Genomic DNA, 19,712 nt, shown 5'->3' on the forward strand with positions numbered 1-19,712 from the left:
TTAATTTTATAATTCAAATAAATATGTTCTAAATTTTTATATACAAGACAGCCAAAGTACGTTCTACAATTCAAATAAATATATTCTAAATATTGTATATATATCCTAATTTTAATAGATTATTTATTTATTTTTAAATTTTAATATTAAATTTATTTATATAATAATATAATTATAATGTTATGCTTGCAATATCATCAGATATGCAGAAATATTATATTTCACCACCATGAGAAAGAAAAGTAGCTGCAAAAAGTTTAGGTAGGATTCAACTAGGAAAAGAGATGAGGTGCGACCACCCACTCATCGTCCATCATGGTCGCCCCTTCGAAGGTCAAAAGGCCTTTCGGAAATGGCTTCTTTCTCGTTTTCCCTGTTCCCAATCATTGCCTCTTGCGTGAGGGGAATGGCACTGCCTTCTGCGAGAGAGGCACCACACCCTTCACTGCGCACGCTTCTCTTTTGTCCATGTCTTCTCTTTAATCAATACATAACATCACACACATCTCATTGCTCCTCGTCTTCTTCTTCATCCTTTTCTTGCCTAACCATGTCTCAATCGGCTGCCCATTGTGGTCGGCATTATTCTATACATGACTCAATGATTGGCACCAACACCGTCTCACTGTCAAGCATGCATGCTGCAATAAAAATGTCGCCACTGGATACACTCGACAATAAACATGTAAACCAAGATTATGTTCAGAGCTTGGTGATAAAGGAAGGACACCTACCACCACCTGAAACCAGCAGATCTGCCTCCCCTTCTCATATCTTTATTCATCCATGTCATGTTCTATACTTCCTGTGTGTTATGAGTACTAGTATACAGTGCTCCTTGATTTAGCATGATGAGTACTAGTATAAATTAAGCCATGGAAGCTCTGTATAAGTGTAAGAAACACAGGCAAATTTGATCTATTCAAAGCGTACCAGCTAGAAGTTAAGTGAGAGGAACTGGAAGCTGGAGGACTTGTCCTTACCGTGCAGGTTTACTTCATGAGATATTAACTTGGTTTGTATGCACTGTGTTGTTTTTACTGCAGTGGTCTGTATCTGTACCATCTGCATTGTCCCAAATCCGCGACGGAGCAAAGAAAACAGGAGACATCACAGTTATCAGAGGAAACAGGTAGCTCTATTAAACTACATCTGTGTCTGATTGGAAGTAGCAGAGTCTGTGGACACTAAGAACAGTCTTCTCCCTCTAAAAAATTGAATAAGAGAAGCCATCGAAACCCCTCCAAGCTCAGGAAAACGAAATTAAAATGACAAAAACACCCTTCAAAACAGGGATATTTACATCGATGGCCAGCCGCAGCTGACGGCGGACTCAGGAAACCGGCGACGGCTGGCGAGGCGCCGCAGGAGGGGCCTGTGAGCCCGGGGAAAAGGAGCGAGGCTTCGAGAAGAGGGCAGCGAAGGAGTTGGGCCGGTGGTCTGCTGCGGCAGGGGCAGTGTCAGTGGCGGCGGCGGAGTTGGAGTTGGTGGTGGTGGCGACGCGCTCGCAGGAAGGGCACATGGACAGGGTGGTGGCCGGGAGGTGCATGTAGAAAGGGTGGGAGGTCTTGAGGGCCCTCAGCTCCGCCACCTCCTTTTGGAGGCGGCGGTTTTCCTCCGTCAGCGTCTGGCAGCAACGCTTCAGGTACTCGCAGTCCACTTCTGTCTGCTTCAGCTTCGTCCTGCCAACAGTTGGAGCTGTAAGGATGAGCTTTCGGAGATGGCAAAAGGAATGAGGCATGGATAGCCATCACAAGGACGGGATTGCTTATTTGGTTCATGTGTATGGCGGAAGAGGAGTTTTGGATACCACAAGCTTAAGATTTGTCTGCCAAAAGCAGAGTCTTGAGCCAACATCTCAAGCATATGCGAAGACAGAACTCGATTCTGATGGGGAAACAAATGAATCGAGGAATGTGAGAAGGAAAAGAATACCTGGCTCTTCTGTTCTGAAACCAGACTTCCACTTGTCGAGGCCGCAGGTTGAGCTGCTTGGCCAGAGCGAGCTTCTGCTTCTGTAATGGAGAATCAAATATACGTGTAAAATGGGAGAACATTGCATCGTAAGTTTCAATTTTTATGCTAGATTTCGACGTTTTGAGGGATTTAACGAAGCTTGAAGTTGGAATTTGGGACAATAAAATTAGTATTTATGGGTGCGACATCTCTCACCGGGTTGAGGGTGTTGTGCTCCTTGAAGCTCTCCTCCAGAAAGGCGGACTGCTCCTTGGAGAGGCGGAGCTTCTTCCTGGCCAGCCCATTCTCCTCTTCGTCGCTCACCCTGGACGACGCCTTCTCCAGCGCCGCCGCTCCTCCTCCGCTTTCTTCCATTTCAACGCTGCATCGCAGGGCGGAGAAGCCCATCTGGAAGGACGAGACCGTGCTGTTCGGAGACGACGCCGCCGCTGCCGCCGTCCCTTCCTCCGCCTCCTCCGTGGATGGCGCCCGGTTCACATCGAACCCCCTCATCGAAGCATCCGAAGTTTCTACAAAAAATACAAATAGAAATTCAAACATAGAGCGAAATCCAACACATTTCCCTGGTATAAAAGCTCTATAAATTGGTTAAAGATGAGTTTTTTACGGCCTACTTTTATCCAGAACAACATATTTTCCTGAAGGGATACGCTTCACCTCCCTCGGAACAAAAACCAGTGGATAAGAATCTTGGACGGGTAAAGCTAATGAGAAACGGGGACAAAAAAGATTTCGCTGTTTTTATTCTTAGATTCAGTGTCTGAAATCTATATAAAGAACACAAGACTCCATTAAATACAGGTACATCGATCTCATCTCGGCTAAAAATATCGGGGGAAGAAGAGCAAACAGAAACCCCTACTTTATCACAGAGCCCTTACTGATTTCAGTCGCCCATGGGAACCGGAGCTGAGGAGAAGTCTGCGGGGGAACGGGCAGGAGAGGAAGAAGGTTAAGCTGCAGCGGTGGCTCAGAAGAACCTCTTTCCTCCCCCTCGTCTTTCCCCTCCTCTTCAGCCGCCGCCACCTCTTCCACCCTTCCATCCTCGTCCTGTTCCTCTTCGCCGCCACCAACCCTCAACCCCATCCCAAGCATCAGGCCCAACCCTCTGCCCCCCTTTGTCGTGACCGCCTTCTCCGCCGACCAGAACGGCCTCCCCGCCGGCGCCTCCCCCAACCTCAGTCCCAGCTCCATCTCACTCCACCACCGCTGCTCAACACTCACGAGGACGAAAAGAAGCAAGGGAGGAATGAGCAAAGGCTTTTCAGTTGAGTGGTTTTATAGATGCAGGGGGGCAGCGGCACCAGAAGCAGAAGCCCAACCTGGTTTGACCAGCATCGCTCCAGGGTTGACAAAACACACGTGACGCACATAAAGGAACGATGGCCCCATACAAATGCGGCAACATGAAAGAGAAAAAATGAAAACAAAAACAGATGCAGAAAACAATAATTACGTTAATCATCATTGGGCTCCATGTTTCTTTCCCTTTAGTATGTACAACCCACGATTGTATCAGAAAGCCAAATCCACATTTGCCACTGCTAATATATATACTTTTTCTCTTGCCTCTGACTGTTGCAGGGTAAGTCCACTGCTACATGGCTTCTATATATTAAACGACATTAATATATTAGACGTGAGATGAGATGGCTTCAGCAGGTTTTCGATGTTATTTTTAGCTGGCAATTTGGCTATTCGTTGTTTTACTTGTGCGCGATGATAGGCTATGATTGCCGCTGCTATTTGCCGTGGGTGATGGGGATGATGGCTGTTCCTGGCCAATGATGTTTCTGTTGCATGGCTTGCATGTAAGAAATGCCTTCCGGGGCTGGTTATAATCATTGGCTTCTGTACATAAATCTAATAAACAATTTTGGTCACAGTCATTTGGAGGATGTCAACATATAGTAAGTTTGAAGACTCATTTATCGTTTTCATGGAGAAGATAACATGGTTTGTCATACTAAAGGTTGTACACCTATGATGAGTCGATCTGCAACAACAACATGAATTGGCATGCACTAGCATGCATGACTCGTGGAATCGTGTCGACATCAAAACGACCCTATTTTATTATTGTTATTATTCAAGCAAATAATTACTCCACGTCACTTGTCATGGTACGAATCGCGTCGCACTTTAAATAATTAAAGAAAGTAAAAAAGAATATGTACACTACAAGGACTGACGTGGATCAATCGATTCCTAATTGTTAGCCGAACCGACCACGCAAGTGGTCCACGCACTACCGCAACCGCGTTTCACCGCATTGGTAGCTTACTGCAAGCAAAGCCAGTGTGACACCAGAGACCTCTCATGGCAACCTCGCTCGGCCATTATATGCTACACTCGCACCAGTTCGTGACGAGGTCACGTGCCATGCGACAGCACCATAAATGGGCGCCACCCATTTATGGAGCACCCGACGCGCCGTGTGCTGCATTTAATCCACCCTTCGATCATCCACCTGATCCCATCCTATCCCTACATTTATCGCCGGCTCGAGTAGGTACGCACATCGGTCGCCGTCGCCCCAGTCGAAAGGAACCACTCAATTATTGCCGCACCGAATTACACCAAATGAATTAGAGGTTTATTGCGGTCCGGTCGAGCGTCCGCATGAGTGAGTCACGTGGTTTGACCAGGCGGCCACCGACTGCAGCGGGTTAGGCGGAGATCACATCCGCCACGCTTCGATATCATTGCCATAATTGAAGACGTGCAACGGATCAAGACGACGCGGGTTCGTAAACGGGGACTTGACTTGGAGTCCCGTTACGAACGTAGCAGGAAACCGTTGCCTTCTGGTATCCGCCGGTGGCGTTATGAGGCGAGGAGCGGTCCCATCAGAGGTCTTTACTCGCCAAATCTTTGGGTGCGATCCTCACAGTAGCTTAAAGCTGTGATGGGATGGGAAACGATGGACACGGCGATCTCTATGAGCCATGCACGCCTACAGGCCGTCGGATGGAGATCACACGGTGATGTTGCGACGGCCTTTACTCGTTTTAAATGCCGGGGGAAAGGGGAAGTCAAGTCTCCAGGGAATTGAAGTGTTGTGGGTAATAATTAAGTGGTAGAGGAGAAGAGGTGTTTATCTGGCAAAATCCGAGGTACTCACGCGCGTTGTACTTGATGCGAAAATATCATTTTATTATATTAGACATCTCCAGGGGCAAAATCCAAGCTTGATTGATGTCCTCGTCATTAACTATTCAAGCTGTTTCTTGGTATTGGATCTTTCCGAGAATTAACCAGTTCTCTACGTGACGGTCTTCAGAAAATAAAAGAAAAACAAAAAGAGGTGGAGGGGGAGTGGGAGTGGGGGAAAAGAAACTGGTGTCAGTGGAGGCCTCATAAAGTTGGATTAGTGTGACAATATCTGAGGAGATTTCTCAGATCGTTTTTGCTGTCTCCACAGCAATAGCCCGTATCTCTGCGACGTCGGTTCCGTATCTCCACCACATTATTGCTGCACGTCAAACCGCTGTCTTCTGTGCGGAAGCTACGACGAAGACCAACGAATGCTGCGCCATATTGAATGGCGCGTTGCCATGTGAGCTCGCCCGTACATGTCGCCCGACAGTGCGTGTTATGGACACGTGGCCCGAAGATGTTGGACGACTGGCGTGTGCGGAGTGTAGGCCCGAGGAGGGTATCACCGTCTGACCCCGGGGAGCGCCTGCGGCGAGGAGGGCATAGCTGTCTGCCTCGGGGAGACAGCCACCGGGCCGCAATCATTGGTACGGTCCGACGCCTCTTGGCCCCACCCCCACCTCCGCACATCTCCTCCGTCCGCTCGATGGACCCCGCCGTGCCGCAATAATTGCACCCTGATTGATCCGCCCCGCCGGTCCCTGTTCCCGTCCTCTCACCTCGCCGTGACAGGACCGCGTGCCGGGGGGCGGTGGGGAACCGACGACCGATATGATCCCGATTCCCACCGGGCCCCACCCGCGGCAGGCCTTCATCGTACACTGGAGACGTCACCGTCGGCCAGCGGGCCCCAGGCAAATATTGATCCCGTTGCTTCCGCCCCACGACACGCGCGTGACTGTCATGTGCGGCCCCGGTCAAAAGATGACTTCCCCCGCGTCAGTGGCGTGCTTGGACGTGGGTTCCACGCCTCCCCGTTCCCTCGAAGTCTCGATCTCCGCCGTACATTCCCTGATGAACGGTTACGATTAACGAAGATCTCTCCGGCGTCCGATCCTCCGCTGATGACGTGCTTACTGGACACGTACCTGATACAGGAGTGCTCGTAACATGGAAACTGATCAGGAACAGTGGTAAGGTTTCCACGGTGTATTCGATGTCAGATGAAGCTGCCGTCTGGTCAAATCCGCCTCCCATATATGAGAGGAAGCAGAAGCAGCGTCAGTAGACCGGCGGGCTAAAGTCTAATTTGCAATGATTACGATCTCCTCCAAAAGTCTCCCCTGTCCCCACGAGTTTACCAAAGTGCCCTCCTGAGTAAACGGAGGGTCGAGATTGGAGAAGAGGATGAGATGAACGGTGGAGCAGAATCACTGGGCATTCGGTGATGGCTTGGGGAGTACTCCTTCTCAGACACACTTGTGATCTCTCGCCCTCGTCTGTCTCTCGTGTGGTCAATCATGGCACATGCTCCGAGCAATCATGCCCATTGCTGAGCTCAGGCAGCACTGCCACAGACATGACCCTTCTCTTCCTCTCTCTCTCTCTCTCTCTCTACTTATCTTCCCCTCTCTCCTACACTGTCAGACTCCATCATGATCATCCCCTTCTGTCGACGCGCGCGCTCTCTCTCTCTCTCTCTCTCTCTCTCTGCAGTGGGTGTTGATAGGCGACAGCTATGTTGGTATAGAGCAAGCAGCATTGATGGCTGGCCATCAAGTCTCGAGACCGCGATCAAGGTCACCGATGTATCTCATGATTCTGATGGGTAACATGAGACGAATTGGATCGATTGTAGCTAATCGTTCTACCTTTCGTTGCATTTCAAATCTCTTGAATGCGTAGAAATTTGTAACCAGACTGGTAACTGTGTCGCTACGTATACCAATAAAGTTTTTATGAATGTATTTTCAATTTATATTAATTAATATAGAATAAATTATTGACCACATCTTATTAATAATATACATTTAATTTATTAGAAAAAGTAAGTTGAACTACAAATTTAATTGTCAAATTTTCGAAGTAAGGTGAACTATCAAAGACGCAAAAGGAAATCCGAGGTGGAAATGTCGTGATGTGTTGGTGCCTTGTCATCACAGTAAACACAAAATAAGAAGTAACACAGCGGAATAAGAGACAAATGAGATATGGAATGGTGATGTTGAGGAGTGCCTGTGGGTGTTCACATCGAAATTTTATCCTGGGAGATTTTATTCGCTCAAGTATTTTTTTTTAAATAAGCTTATAAGATTTATTTTAAGTACATCCTCTTTGTCTTTATCTCTCATTCTCTTTCTCATCTTCTTAATATTAGAAGGTTGAAGTTAAAAATATTAAATTTAATTCTTAAATATGTATATTTTTATTTATATTAAAATTAATTAATATATATATTATATATTATGTAATAATATAAAAAATAACAAAAAATAAAATGAGGAATATTGTATCTGTCCGAGAGTAATAAAAATTGTCCCTCATTTTTAGTCATATGGTTGATACCAATAGTTTGCTCTAGCAATTTTGAATAGTTTAATTATCGTCGATTTCTAATTTTAATATAGTATAGTTTCAAAAGGCTTAAATTCAATATATATAATTATGTGGGGTTGATCGGAGAATGTAGCATCTGGGAACTACTGCTACTACTACTACACAACACCATCAAAAGGCTTAAAAAATGTGCTTTGAAAATGTTATTCGTCAATGAGTGTACACCTCTTTTTCTTCTTCTCTGTGGGCAACAACACACATCAAGATCAATGTGGAAAGTATCATTGCCGCATCCACACACACACACACAGCAGGAGAGCATGTTGAGGAGGCAAAAGAAGACAGCGGCAGAGCAGGTTGGCAGTGTCATGCCATGCCATGCCCTCCACACCACCAGCACCCAAATCATGCCCTTTTCCATGCAGCAATCATGCCTCGAATGATGCCACTCACCATGAGTTGGGGGAGGAGGACAACTCCCTGCACCAACAAAGTTTCTCACATACTACGACTACATAACTTTGAGGAGGGACAGCCTCCCCTGTGTAAGCTACATGATGCTTGGGGTAGGGCATGCATCTTGCGATCATGTGGATCCCATAAAAGAAAAAGGAATGGGGTCCCCGTGGATTGGTGGGACCCAACCCAACCCACCTCACCTCACCCCTTCTTTATCTGTTCTCTTATTTTTCTCATTTTATTTCCCACTCATTTCCCTTCTGTCATGAAGTCAATGCAACAGTAAGTATGTAATTGGAAATAAAGGTCTCTTAGATGATTTTTATTAATTAAATTAATTAGCAATTTCAAACTATCTTAAATTCGTTAAGCAAATCAAATTGAAAGAATAATGTTTATCGGAATGGATGACTCCATCTATGGGCCATTTCGGTGAATCAATGGACTCTGCAACTCGATTATCTGATATTTTTCACGCTAATGATCGAATTCGATTTTTGATGTTTTTCAATTCGATTGTAGATTTAATAACCATTCTCGCCCATCCGGTGATGCCGAGCACAAAATGGATGACACATCACGTACGTTTCGCTTAGTCTGTGTCAAGGTCACCATCATTTACCTCTCACTAAGAGAGGACGGCATGATTAGGGTTGCTCGTTGGGAGACAAAGATGATTTGATTTGGTCATAGTCCTCCAACCACAACAAATCATGATCACATCTCAAACTAGGCTTCAATGTTAAATTGGCACATCCACGATCCATGTATCACCGACACGATGATAACAACTTATTGGAACAATTGGAAGAATATGAATCGCATGCTCCATACATAATGATAGGTTGCATTATAGCTAGTCTTAGTCATAAAGATCTCACCAATAATAACAATAATAATAACATATAAAATGGATTAACATTCTTTGACTATTATGAAAAGGATTGTTCAAGCTAAACTCGAAAATCAAATAAAAAATGAACGAAGACTATAAATGATTTTATTTCGAGAGTACTTTATTTTGATTCGGTTAATTAGTTTAGATCAAATTAAATTAATTTTAATTTAAAAACGGATAGCCTCGTCAATTTTATTATCTTAAGCTTTTAATCAATTTAAATCGATTAATCACGTTGGCCCAAAGGCCCAATTTAGCTCAATTTTATAAATGTTATCTTTTCAACCTAATTGGATCAAGATTTTGGTTCAATTCAATCAAATGTAACTGATTTAAATTATTTAAATTTATAAATCGAATAATCAATCCAAATTAATCGATTTTTAATTAGGTCTGAATTGATTTTGGTTAAGATCATCTTATCTTAATTAAATTGAATCGATTCTTTTCGAACCAATTTGAACACCTTAATTACAAAGATTAGACCAATTTATGTATCCTATGTACATTACTGAAAAGACAGACACAAATCATGCCTACTTCTGTAGGAGTTGGGCGAATAATCCTAATGTGTACTCCATTAATTTCCATAAACTTCACGAATGATTGGGTCCGATGTCCTTATTGGTTGGGCTGCACAGGTACGTAAAATGGCCCAAGTGGGTGAGGCCCGAAATCGAGCCTTTCTCTTCGACACGTGAGTTGCAGGTGATTCGACGTTGAATTGAGTTGATATATAAAAATAAGAAATATGGAAGGAGAACAATAGAAAAATAAAACAAAGATTAGTTTCTTTTTTATTTCCCAAATCGTGCATTTAGTGATTTTTGTGACATACATGAAGAAGAAAATGCTACATCTAATGAATATGATTGTATTTGGGGAAGAGTTTGCCGGATGAACTTTATTTTTTTTGGTTTGCTGGGACGCGAACTAATCATTTTTAATTTTGCTTAGTAAAGCTTAGTTTTCTTCTTTAGCAGAAAAAGAAAATTGAAGTTTCTTTTTCCATCATTATCTTTCATTTCTTTCGATTTCATATTCGTTTCTTATCTGATTGTTTTCAAGCTTTCTTATATATGAAAATTTTTCAATCATATAATATCAAACTATTGAATGGGGTGTTATCATAATATCAACTAAGTTTATTGTTGATATAGTTAAACTGAATAGAATTTGATCAATCATTTTTTTATCATTAAGGTGAAGAACTGAATTGATAATCATGTTAATCTTATATTTATTGAGAATAAAAAAAATCAAGACTTTATAAGCGCTTATATCGGTCTTTATTTTTTTTGAACTCGTTCTAAAATAATAAAATCTTATTGAATTACATAAAACGAATAATTCCTCGTAAACCCTATCATAAATGATAACTTATCACAATCTCACAAAATAAATTGACTAATTTTTATTTAAAATATATCCCAAATCATCTTTAAAAAGAAATCCTAACTAGGTGGTGAAGACAACATTCGTTCTGAAGACTTCAATATCAATAGTAAGGTATTTTTGGTTCAATATGATTTAATCTTCGTCACGAAATAAACAAACAAATAAAATCTCAAGACCTTAATACTGTTATATATATCACAACAGTTTGACGCGGGAGATCAGATGGATGGTTAAAATCATGAAGATACATTTTTTTTGGATTTTCTTTAGGACGGGGTATAAATCATCTGCCCATCTGCTTGAAATGTGGGCGAAAGCAAAAGAAGAGATGTAATAAACCTTCCCTCTTCTTCAGTCTTATATGCTAAATTTAATATATATTATTAGAAAAAATTATCGTTGATATCTGAGTCGATCCGATGTGATCCAAACTTGAAGGCATAAGAATATCGAAAGTAGTGATCGAATTAACTCCGAGACGGAAGTGTTGAGCTCCCAAAGCACCATCTGTATTAAGGCTGATGACGAGAGAAAGTTTCTTAATTCGATCTCTCCGTCTTTTAAGTTAGTTATCAATGTTTTTGTGGGTATGAGTTTTTTTTAGAAAGATAACCCCTAGCATAGTATTAAGGATTATTTTTTATACATAGAGAGGACAATTTGTAACTGCTCCAATATTCCCCTTTTGACATTTTGTCCGGTGGATGACAAGAGGGAGATAGTTCCGAATGATATGTCTTAAACTTTTGTTCATACGAGCAAATTGACGAGGGTGACTTGGACATTTCTTCTTCCACGATAATTTTCACATTATGCTTATTTGTCAAATGATAATTAATCGTTAATATATCTTCTATTATGTATTATCTTCTTTTGATTCTTAAAAATCTAATAATATTTTTTTAATACTCTTCGAATCATTGTCTCTGTACAAAATTTTCACCAACTCTATCATTTTCGATTGATGGAGACTATTATGATGGAATATGTGGGCGTTATGTTGTCACTGATTGTTCTTGCAACATAAACTTGTTGCAATCAGGATGATAGAAATTCTTAGTATTATATGTGACATTATCCTTGCCATGACTGCCATTTCAAGGAAGCCATAAGTGAGCAAAAGAGCCAAATCTTGGAGCAAAATATCGTGGCATGTCGACTCTTCAAGTTTCCAATATCAAGAAAATAGTTTTAAGTGCTCGAAGAATTTTCTTTCATCGGATACTTTTTTTTTTAAAGGATTTATGTGAAATGGTATAAAAAAAAAGATATGAGATTAAGTTCCATTTAAATAAAAAAATATTCATCTAGACTCCACATCCGACGACACGATCATCTAATAAAAATGAATCTTCATCAATAATCCAACCACACGAATATTAGTTTATTATAAAATTTTAAAAAATATTTCACATATGCAACATAATATTTTTCTTTGTTAAGCTCATAAAAAAAAGTTTATTAGGCCATTGTAATCGAGATTAGTTGCTGCTTACTTAAAAATTTTGCTTTCTATATTAAAACTAATTTGAAGTTCGGAGGAATATCATCGAATCTCATGTAATCTTCGTATAGGTCGACTATCTTACTAATGCTTGAGCCTCTCGTTCAACCACATCAAACTTCCTATATGTGTGAACCGGATTAAAGCATTGACCTACGCAAATTTTATGTTTTTAGGACCTTGGCTTTGGCTTTGGCTTTGGCTTTTATTCTTTTGCTCCGTTCAGCCTAGCTTTAGAAGTTAGGGGAGCATACCAGCCTAGTCTAAGGTGAGCCGACGAGCTTTCTCTCTCTTTTGCCTACTCTGCCTACCAATACCAACTTCTCCCTTGCTCTATCCTATGTCACTTAAGCTGTGGCTACAGATTACACCGGAGCCGGATCAACTTCTTTCTTTATGTGGTGTATCTTTGCCTCCTCCTCCACCACCGACGCGATGTGGGCCAACTCGTGCCTCCACGGATGATGTGGGTAAAAGGAGACTCGTTACGGTGTGCTTAAAAGCGGATCCAATTTGGTGTACTTAATCTTACATTTCACAATTCGTGATCGTTCGTTGACTCCGTCGATGGTTGGGACTAATATCTTATCCCCACCATAGAAGTGGATTAAAAGAGATAAAAAATGTTAATCTAATTTGCTTCACATATATCATTTATGTTGTGTTTCAGGACTTGAAGAGCTTCTCGATGGAACGCGAAATAGTTGCCGTAACTATTGGTTTCGTCAGTTTATGTTCCTTCGAACATATTGCTTGTGTTAGTTCGTGTTCCATTTTCAATCGAAAGTGGCAACGACATCTATTGCTAGTCTCTACTGCTGCTGCTGTGTATTCGATGTCAAAAAAATGTTAGATTATGTGGCACTTTTATAATTGAATAAGATATATAATATAATAACTAATTAAGTTTCGTTCAGATATTTTAGCCAATAAATGGGAGGAACTCTCTGCTCTCACATATAAAAAGGACAGGATGTTGAGGGATTTCAGTTTCTCCCAAAATCCATCACTCACAGTGGGGTCTTGTGAAAGGATAGAAAGAGAGGAGAAATGATCTATTCCTTACACTCCTTGCTGTAGCAATCTTGGATTAAAGACGGTGCTTAGCAGATCAAACGAGATCTTTGAAGAGATGGCATCAAAAGGTATGTATCGTAATAATTTAGATCTATACACTTTGATTTCAATCCTAGTATATAAGTTATTTTCACATTTCAGATATAGCATAATTATAGACTTTATGCTTACAGAAAAGGCAGATATGGAACATATTTGTAAGTTGCACAAGGAAACAATATCTGCAGGACGAAATGAGATAGCAGATGCCGTTTGTCAGTGTTTCCATTCCATTAACGAGACTGAAACCGACAAAGTCGAGGTATCATCTTTAGCAAGAATTAAGTAGTTGGATAGTCGTTGATGGGTACATAATATTGTTGTAAACACTCGAGGTTATATTTTTCTAGAAAGAGACTAACAAAAGTAGTATAAAATTTGTTTGTATGATAATAAGATTTGTATTCACACTATTTTTAAGTTTATATCGTAATAAGGTATTAAAAAGTCGAGAAATTAGGATCGTAACCATAAAAAAAGAAAAGATTTGTCATGAATATATCTGATTTGATCAATTGCTAAAGTCACAAAATTTGTTCACCTAGAATTAATTCTATAAGAATACACCTAAGGATCTTTTTATAATGTGATGGACATCGATCGTTCAATGAAGGCTATAGTAAATATTAGGAATGATTACTGTATCATTAAAACAATGAATGGACTATGAAATATGTGTCATATTCAGATGATTATAAAATGACGATTTGATTTATTGAGTCAATATTCATATCAACACTATATCAACACTATGTAGCTTGTGGGGTGAGTCAAAATCCTTGTCGCTACAAACAATGTAGTAAATGGTGTAACAACATGAGCATAATGATCTAGCACTGACCGATAAGAGGTCTAACTAGTGTAATGGACGAGTATAATGGCTCAACATTAGTGAAAGATTATTATGATAATTTCTTATATTTATGTTACCATATTACTATATTAATATTGTTCATACACTCAACACATATAGAACAATTTAAATCTGACTTGTTTGATTAGGTTGCTGATTTAAATATCGAAAAGATATTTTTAAAAATACTCCGAATACAGTGGGGTTTAGATGTCTAACTCAATAAGTTCTACCTTGACTTAGACTTGAAAAAGGATTAAACAGGATTCGAATAGCCAAAATCTGATCAAACACAAGCTATAACATGTGTTACCATTGATAGGCATCTCAAAGATGTGGTCCGGTTGCATAATATTTTCTTTGGGAGTTAATTTTCTAATGATCTTACTAATGACACAAGAAACAATAAATGTTGATGAACTCCTTCATGTTCATAAGCTATTACTTGTGATGCTTCTCCTGAGTGAATAGTGGCAACGCGTATGGATATTAAGTCACGCGATCGACGGGATACTCGAGTCACAACTGAAGACACGAGTGAAGACACACATCACATATGGAGGAGAAGACATCCCGTCCCTCCACCTCAACACGATCGACGAACAGCCTTTAAATGAGACGTCTTCGTGTGGACGTGCAAACCGTACGCCCACGAGGGTCCCAGCTCTATCTCCGTCGGCCAAATTTCCCCTCTCCCCTGCAGTTCTTGCGCCGTACATACATCACCGCCGCCAGCCGGTTTCGCCGGTGGAAGATCCCCCACCCCCACCCCCGACCGCACGTGCCGCACGTTGAAGGGCGCACTTTGTTGTTTATTGCTGTGGTTATCTACTAATAAAAACTCTTCCACGCATCTAATCCAAGGAATAAATATGTTGACAGCTAAAAGGGACAGCACTCGGCCATTGGTGAAGGAAAAGGAATAGCCCCTCTTTAATATACATATATCGCCGCTTGAGAGGAGGAATGGGGGGTTTGCACTGTCCAAAATCCACTCCACCCTTCCCTTCTCTCTCTCTCTCTCCTCAGCCACCCATCTCTTTTCCTCTCCCAATCCCATCCACCATGAGGATCCGGAAGAGGCCAAATCCCTTCCCTCCTCCTCCTCTGTTTCCAGATCCATCAGTCCACTTCCATCCAGCAGATGGGGAAGATGGAAGGAAGGACAGTAACGGAGGAGATCGTGGGAGAGGTAGAGAGAGGTTGCACTCTGATGCGGATCTGGAAATAGACAACCTCGACAGGAGGCCTCCTCAGGTTCCTCCTACTTGTGAGCCCCGTCGCATGTCAAACGGAAGCAGCAGGAAAGCCACTGTTTCTGCGCATCGGACCAACCTTGGTCGTGTGCAGGTACTTGTTCACCTTCACAACCTTCCTCTTTCCCTACTCTTAAGTTTGTTCCTCGCTGCTGCTGGTGCTGCTTTTCTTAGATCCCCTTGTGTGTCCTGTGGCCCTGATGGGTGCAATGTGATGGATGCTTTGTTTGGGATTTGTTGCAGGGGTTGAGAAAGAAAGCCAAGGAGGAGGATGGGATGGTGGATACCAGCAACAGATGGGATGCCGAGGTCAATAGTAACTCGAGGTCGGTAAATATTTGCCCCCACAAAATGGAGGTTAAGCGCATCCCAAGTATTTTTGCTTCTACCATGCATGCCAGGTTGACCCATTATGACAACCCGACCACCATCTTCATCTAATCATGCACCCATCCACGCACCAACACTGTCTCTCTCACACTCACACACACAACATCTCCACCTCTTTCGGTTTTCAATGTGGTAGTATTCCGCTACTGACAAACTAGTGGTATCTCATTGCACAAGCATGAAGAGTTATTCAGAATGGCCTAATGGTGTGATGATGTCGGGGAAAGGAGGTGTTGTGATGCGCGATGTCTTTAATCTTTTTTCTGTGGATCACTAGCAGCTCAAGTGCACCGGTGTCGGCAGCGGAACAGGTTGGAGACACGGCATTCTTGGCGAAGAAAAAGAGAGGAGGAAATGACTATGGGTGTGGGAATGGAGGATCAGAAGATACGCTAGAGGAGAAAGAGAAGAAGCCCAAGGGGAGGGGGAGGGCGAAGATGCGCAACTCCTCAGTAGACAACAGTGCTTGCAGTAGAGTTAATGGGAGTGATCATGCGAGACGCGAAAGTGAGGTCAAGGAGGAGGAAGACGAACCGATGAACGGTAATGTGGCAAATGGGAAGAAGAGGAGGAGCCCCGCAGTGCTGATGGAGGGGTCGCGGTGCAGCCGGGTGAACGGGAGGGGGTGGCGGTGCTGCCAGCAGACGCTCGTCGGCTACTCTCTTTGCGAGCACCATCTGGGGAAGGGAAGGCTGAGGAGCATGACCAGCGTGCGAGGCCAATTGGGCACCAGCACTGCTAGGTCCAAGAGAAGCTCCGGGGGAACCACAACGATCCCGGAGGAGGAGGAGGAGGAGAAGGAGAAACTATGGCCGCAGCAATATAATGCCGGTGAGATCAAAATGGAAGAAGATAACGAGAAGGCATCAACTCTGAAGAGAAAGAAGATCGGCATGGTTAAGGCTCGAACGATCAGCAGCTTGCTCGACGAAACCAATCGTCCGATGCCATCTTTACTGTCTCAGCCTCCACAAGTTGCATTCATGCAGACGCTCGATGGTCGCGAGGCAATGGTGTGAGATCAAACAGGCATAAGCAAAGGAAGAAAGAAGCACTGATGCTTGGACGACTAATCTGCTGCAATTTTTTTGTTGTATTCTCTCGCTTCCTTTCCAACTTCTGGAAACAGACTTTGAACTTCGTCTCCACCAGGAACATCGTCGCATGTTTTGTGAAATACATCTTTTATCTGATTGCAAGTTCTAACACATGGGTTTATTAGGTCATGGCTGTTGATGGGTGCAACTCCTGGCAACTGGGCTGTCGCAGTGACATAGTACGATCTACATAGGGACAGCGTGGAATTATGAGAAGGCATAAGACCAAGGCATCTTTGGTAGCTGTAGGAGGGTTGTCTTGACGCAGAAACAAGTGGGCAGTTCCTCCGGTCTTTATTTCCACCGGGGGCAGCAGGTGTTTGATTTTTCTTTGTCAAGACACTAATTAACTTTGTGGGGGGAAGGATAGCGTGTGAGCCACAGCAACGCACACAGTGGCTATCTGTACTAAGCTCACTCTGCGGGCCTTATGTGCATTTCATTTAGTGGGTATTTGTGATGGACATCGCTCGTAGTCTGCGACCCCACACAGGGATCAATCTGTCCTTTTCGTTTTGGGGGTGGGGGGTGAGGTCTGTGTGTGTGTGTCTGGGAGCTGTGATTATTTCGAGGATTAAACTCCACCCACTCGTTCAGAGTTCAATTTTGTGTGGTGGAGTGCTCCTGTGGGCCCGGAGACCTAACCGATGCCCGCCTGTGCCCCTCTCGACCGGGCATCGCAGTCATAATTGGATGTTACCGGAGTCGAACGGGAAAGTGATCCGGTCAAACCTTCATTCACCGCTCGAACTGATGGGTCAACAAAATCGTATGCTTAATTGAAAATATTCTAAAATATATTAAACACTTTAAAATTATATAGTAAAAATATAAAAATATTTTAAATCAATTTTAAATAATATTTTAAAATATATTAGATAATTTAAAATTATATAGTAAAAAGAGGATGACTTTTCTTGAAAATATTCACATTTTGAGTATTTTTCAGTCAGTATCCTCATTTTATTTTGTTCTCGAATAGTATCTCTAATTTATAAAATACTCAGATTGTAACGTGAAATTTATTTCTCCTATTACAGTATTTGGCCATCACAATAAAAAAAAACTATAAAGCCTACTTTAAAACACTGTAAATGAGTCAAATAAAATCAAAATATACTAGAAATCATTTGATATATTTAAACAGGCATTTAAAATAGTTTAGGAATGACATCACCTAACTAAAAATAAAAAATTAGTTTGTTATAGTACTTTGGTCACCATGATAAATACACTATAAGACATACTCAAAGATAATGTAAACAATTTAAATGAACTCATAATCTCAATCAAATCGATTATAATTCTAAAAATATAGTACTATAATGATTTACAAACAATGATAACAAAAAAGACCTCAATAAATTAATATAAATACTATTAAAAATACTATAAATGAGTCCAATGAATACATTATAATTATTTAAAACCAGTAAAAATAGGCAAAAAAATGTTGATAGAAATTTTTTTTAGGGTTATTTTAGGTATTTTTTGAATTAGGAATACCTTTTGAAAAAAAAAACAAAAGAGGGATACATTTTGAAAAATAATAAAAAATATGAATATTTTCTAAGAAAAATATCCTAGTAAAAATTTAAAATATTAAAATTAATTAAAAAAAAATATAAATGATAATATCAATCAACATTATAAACATAAACATTAGTTATGATTATGCTAAACCAGATCGATTTTAATTTATTTCTCCATCAACCCTAATTTTATGATCGACATAAATATCCTATTAAATAAATAATAATTAAGATTTAAGTAAAGAATATTTAAATAATCTTTCATTATATTACAAAGCTAGATCAATTTTATATAAACTGAATTCAGATATATTTTAAGTTGGTTTTGTTAGGATTGGGCAGTAAGAGGGTGAATTAGTGCTAAAACAATTTTAATCAATTTTAAATTTCAATCGATAAATCCATATTAAAAACTTAATAGCAAATCAAGATAAGAGAAGAAGTACAAATCGATTTATAGTGGTTCGGTCATCCCGACTTATGTTCACTGATGCCTTTTTTTTGTCGAGGCTATCGATTTTCACTACCAATCTTCTTTCCAATGAGTGAAGATCAACTACCATTGTTACAACTCTTCTTCTTTTAATAGGCTTAGGAGAGAATCTTCATGGTCGTTCTTTTACAAGAGACATTACCTCCTACAACTTATAGTCACATCTAAACTCAAGGAGGAAGAGACTCAAACAATATTCAAAGAGAGTTTATAATATTTTTGTGTTCAAGAATTAGTGCTCCATAAAGCAAGCATGAGTAAAGTATTTATAGACTTTAAAAGGTTTCAAGAATAAAATAAAAAATTCAAATATCTAAATTTTGGGGTCCTAGCAATACTACTATCGGCACTCGGAGGTACCACCACGTGACATTACCGTAGAAACCATCGAAAAAGCATAAACAACGCTTTTCAACTAACTCAACTGGTACTATCACATGGGCTTGATGGTACCACGGTTTAAGCTTGCTTTAGATTACTAATTTAGCCTTTTACTAGGCCTAGTTTGACGTTGGTTCAAGCCCTATGGGTTACTTAACAAGTTGGCATAATTTCAATCTAATACCAACTCAATTTGACTTAAAAAGACTTTGACTTTACAAATTCAATCATATATCCGATATAATTATGAAGCTTTCAGATGTTATCTAGGCATATCGTTCGATCTTTCAGCACTTCATCCAAACCTTCGGTATACCGTCCTTTCCTTCAACATGTCACCCAATCTATCGGCATGTCGACTTCCCCATGACATCCTCTCTTTTGATGTAATATCTGATCCTTTCAACATGATACCCAAACTTATAGTATAGAGCCTAATCTTCGGCACGTTGATCAATCCTTGGGCCAACGTCCAATTTTTGACATGATTTTTTTCTGACCCAATGTCTGATTCTCCTACTTCGATAATTCGTCCTTTGATGATTCGAGTTTGATGATTCGAGTGCATGATCAAAGTATTTTTTATATTATTATCTAAAAAAAAACATACGAATCTCTCGTTCCCTCCGATGTCCACAGATGTATTACCGATTATTAAGATGGAAGATTGGAGTGGCCGACACAATTTAGCAGTCAATTTAAT

At 40.9% G+C, this 19,712-nt stretch overlaps 2 protein-coding genes across 3 annotated transcripts; one reads left to right on the plus strand and one right to left on the minus strand.

The window, feature by feature from the left end:
• Positions 1 to 1,116: 1,116 nt before the first annotated feature.
• On the minus strand, positions 1,117 to 3,222 carry LOC103998024 (homeobox-leucine zipper protein HOX11). Its single transcript, XM_009419388.3, has 4 exons — positions 2,859 to 3,222; positions 2,173 to 2,486; positions 1,936 to 2,015; positions 1,117 to 1,682 (listed from the first exon to the last, which is right to left on the minus strand). Exons 1-4 carry the CDS (start codon positions 3,169 to 3,171, stop codon positions 1,334 to 1,336), a joined length of 1,056 nt encoding a protein of 351 aa, XP_009417663.1. The 5' UTR covers positions 3,172 to 3,222; the 3' UTR covers positions 1,117 to 1,333.
• An 11,575-nt stretch (positions 3,223 to 14,797) lies between these two features.
• On the plus strand, positions 14,798 to 16,685 carry LOC135583722 (uncharacterized). Of its 2 annotated transcripts, none has more exons than XM_065125650.1 (3): positions 14,798 to 15,210; positions 15,360 to 15,442; positions 15,784 to 16,685. In XM_065125650.1, the coding sequence occupies exons 1-3, from the start codon at positions 14,827 to 14,829 to the stop codon at positions 16,523 to 16,525; spliced, it is 1,209 nt and encodes a 402-aa protein (XP_064981722.1). In that variant the 5' UTR covers positions 14,798 to 14,826; the 3' UTR covers positions 16,526 to 16,685. The 2 variants fall into 2 exon arrangements, with proteins under 2 accessions (XP_064981722.1, XP_064981723.1); XM_065125651.1 differs by having other exon boundaries at positions 14,800 to 15,210; positions 15,787 to 16,685.
• The last annotated feature ends 3,027 nt before the right edge of the window (positions 16,686 to 19,712 follow it).

The sequence above is a fragment of the Musa acuminata genome, chromosome BXJ2-9 (assembly GCF_036884655.1).
Source record: "Musa acuminata AAA Group cultivar baxijiao chromosome BXJ2-9, Cavendish_Baxijiao_AAA, whole genome shotgun sequence".
Lineage (NCBI taxonomy): Eukaryota > Viridiplantae > Streptophyta > Magnoliopsida > Zingiberales > Musaceae > Musa > Musa acuminata.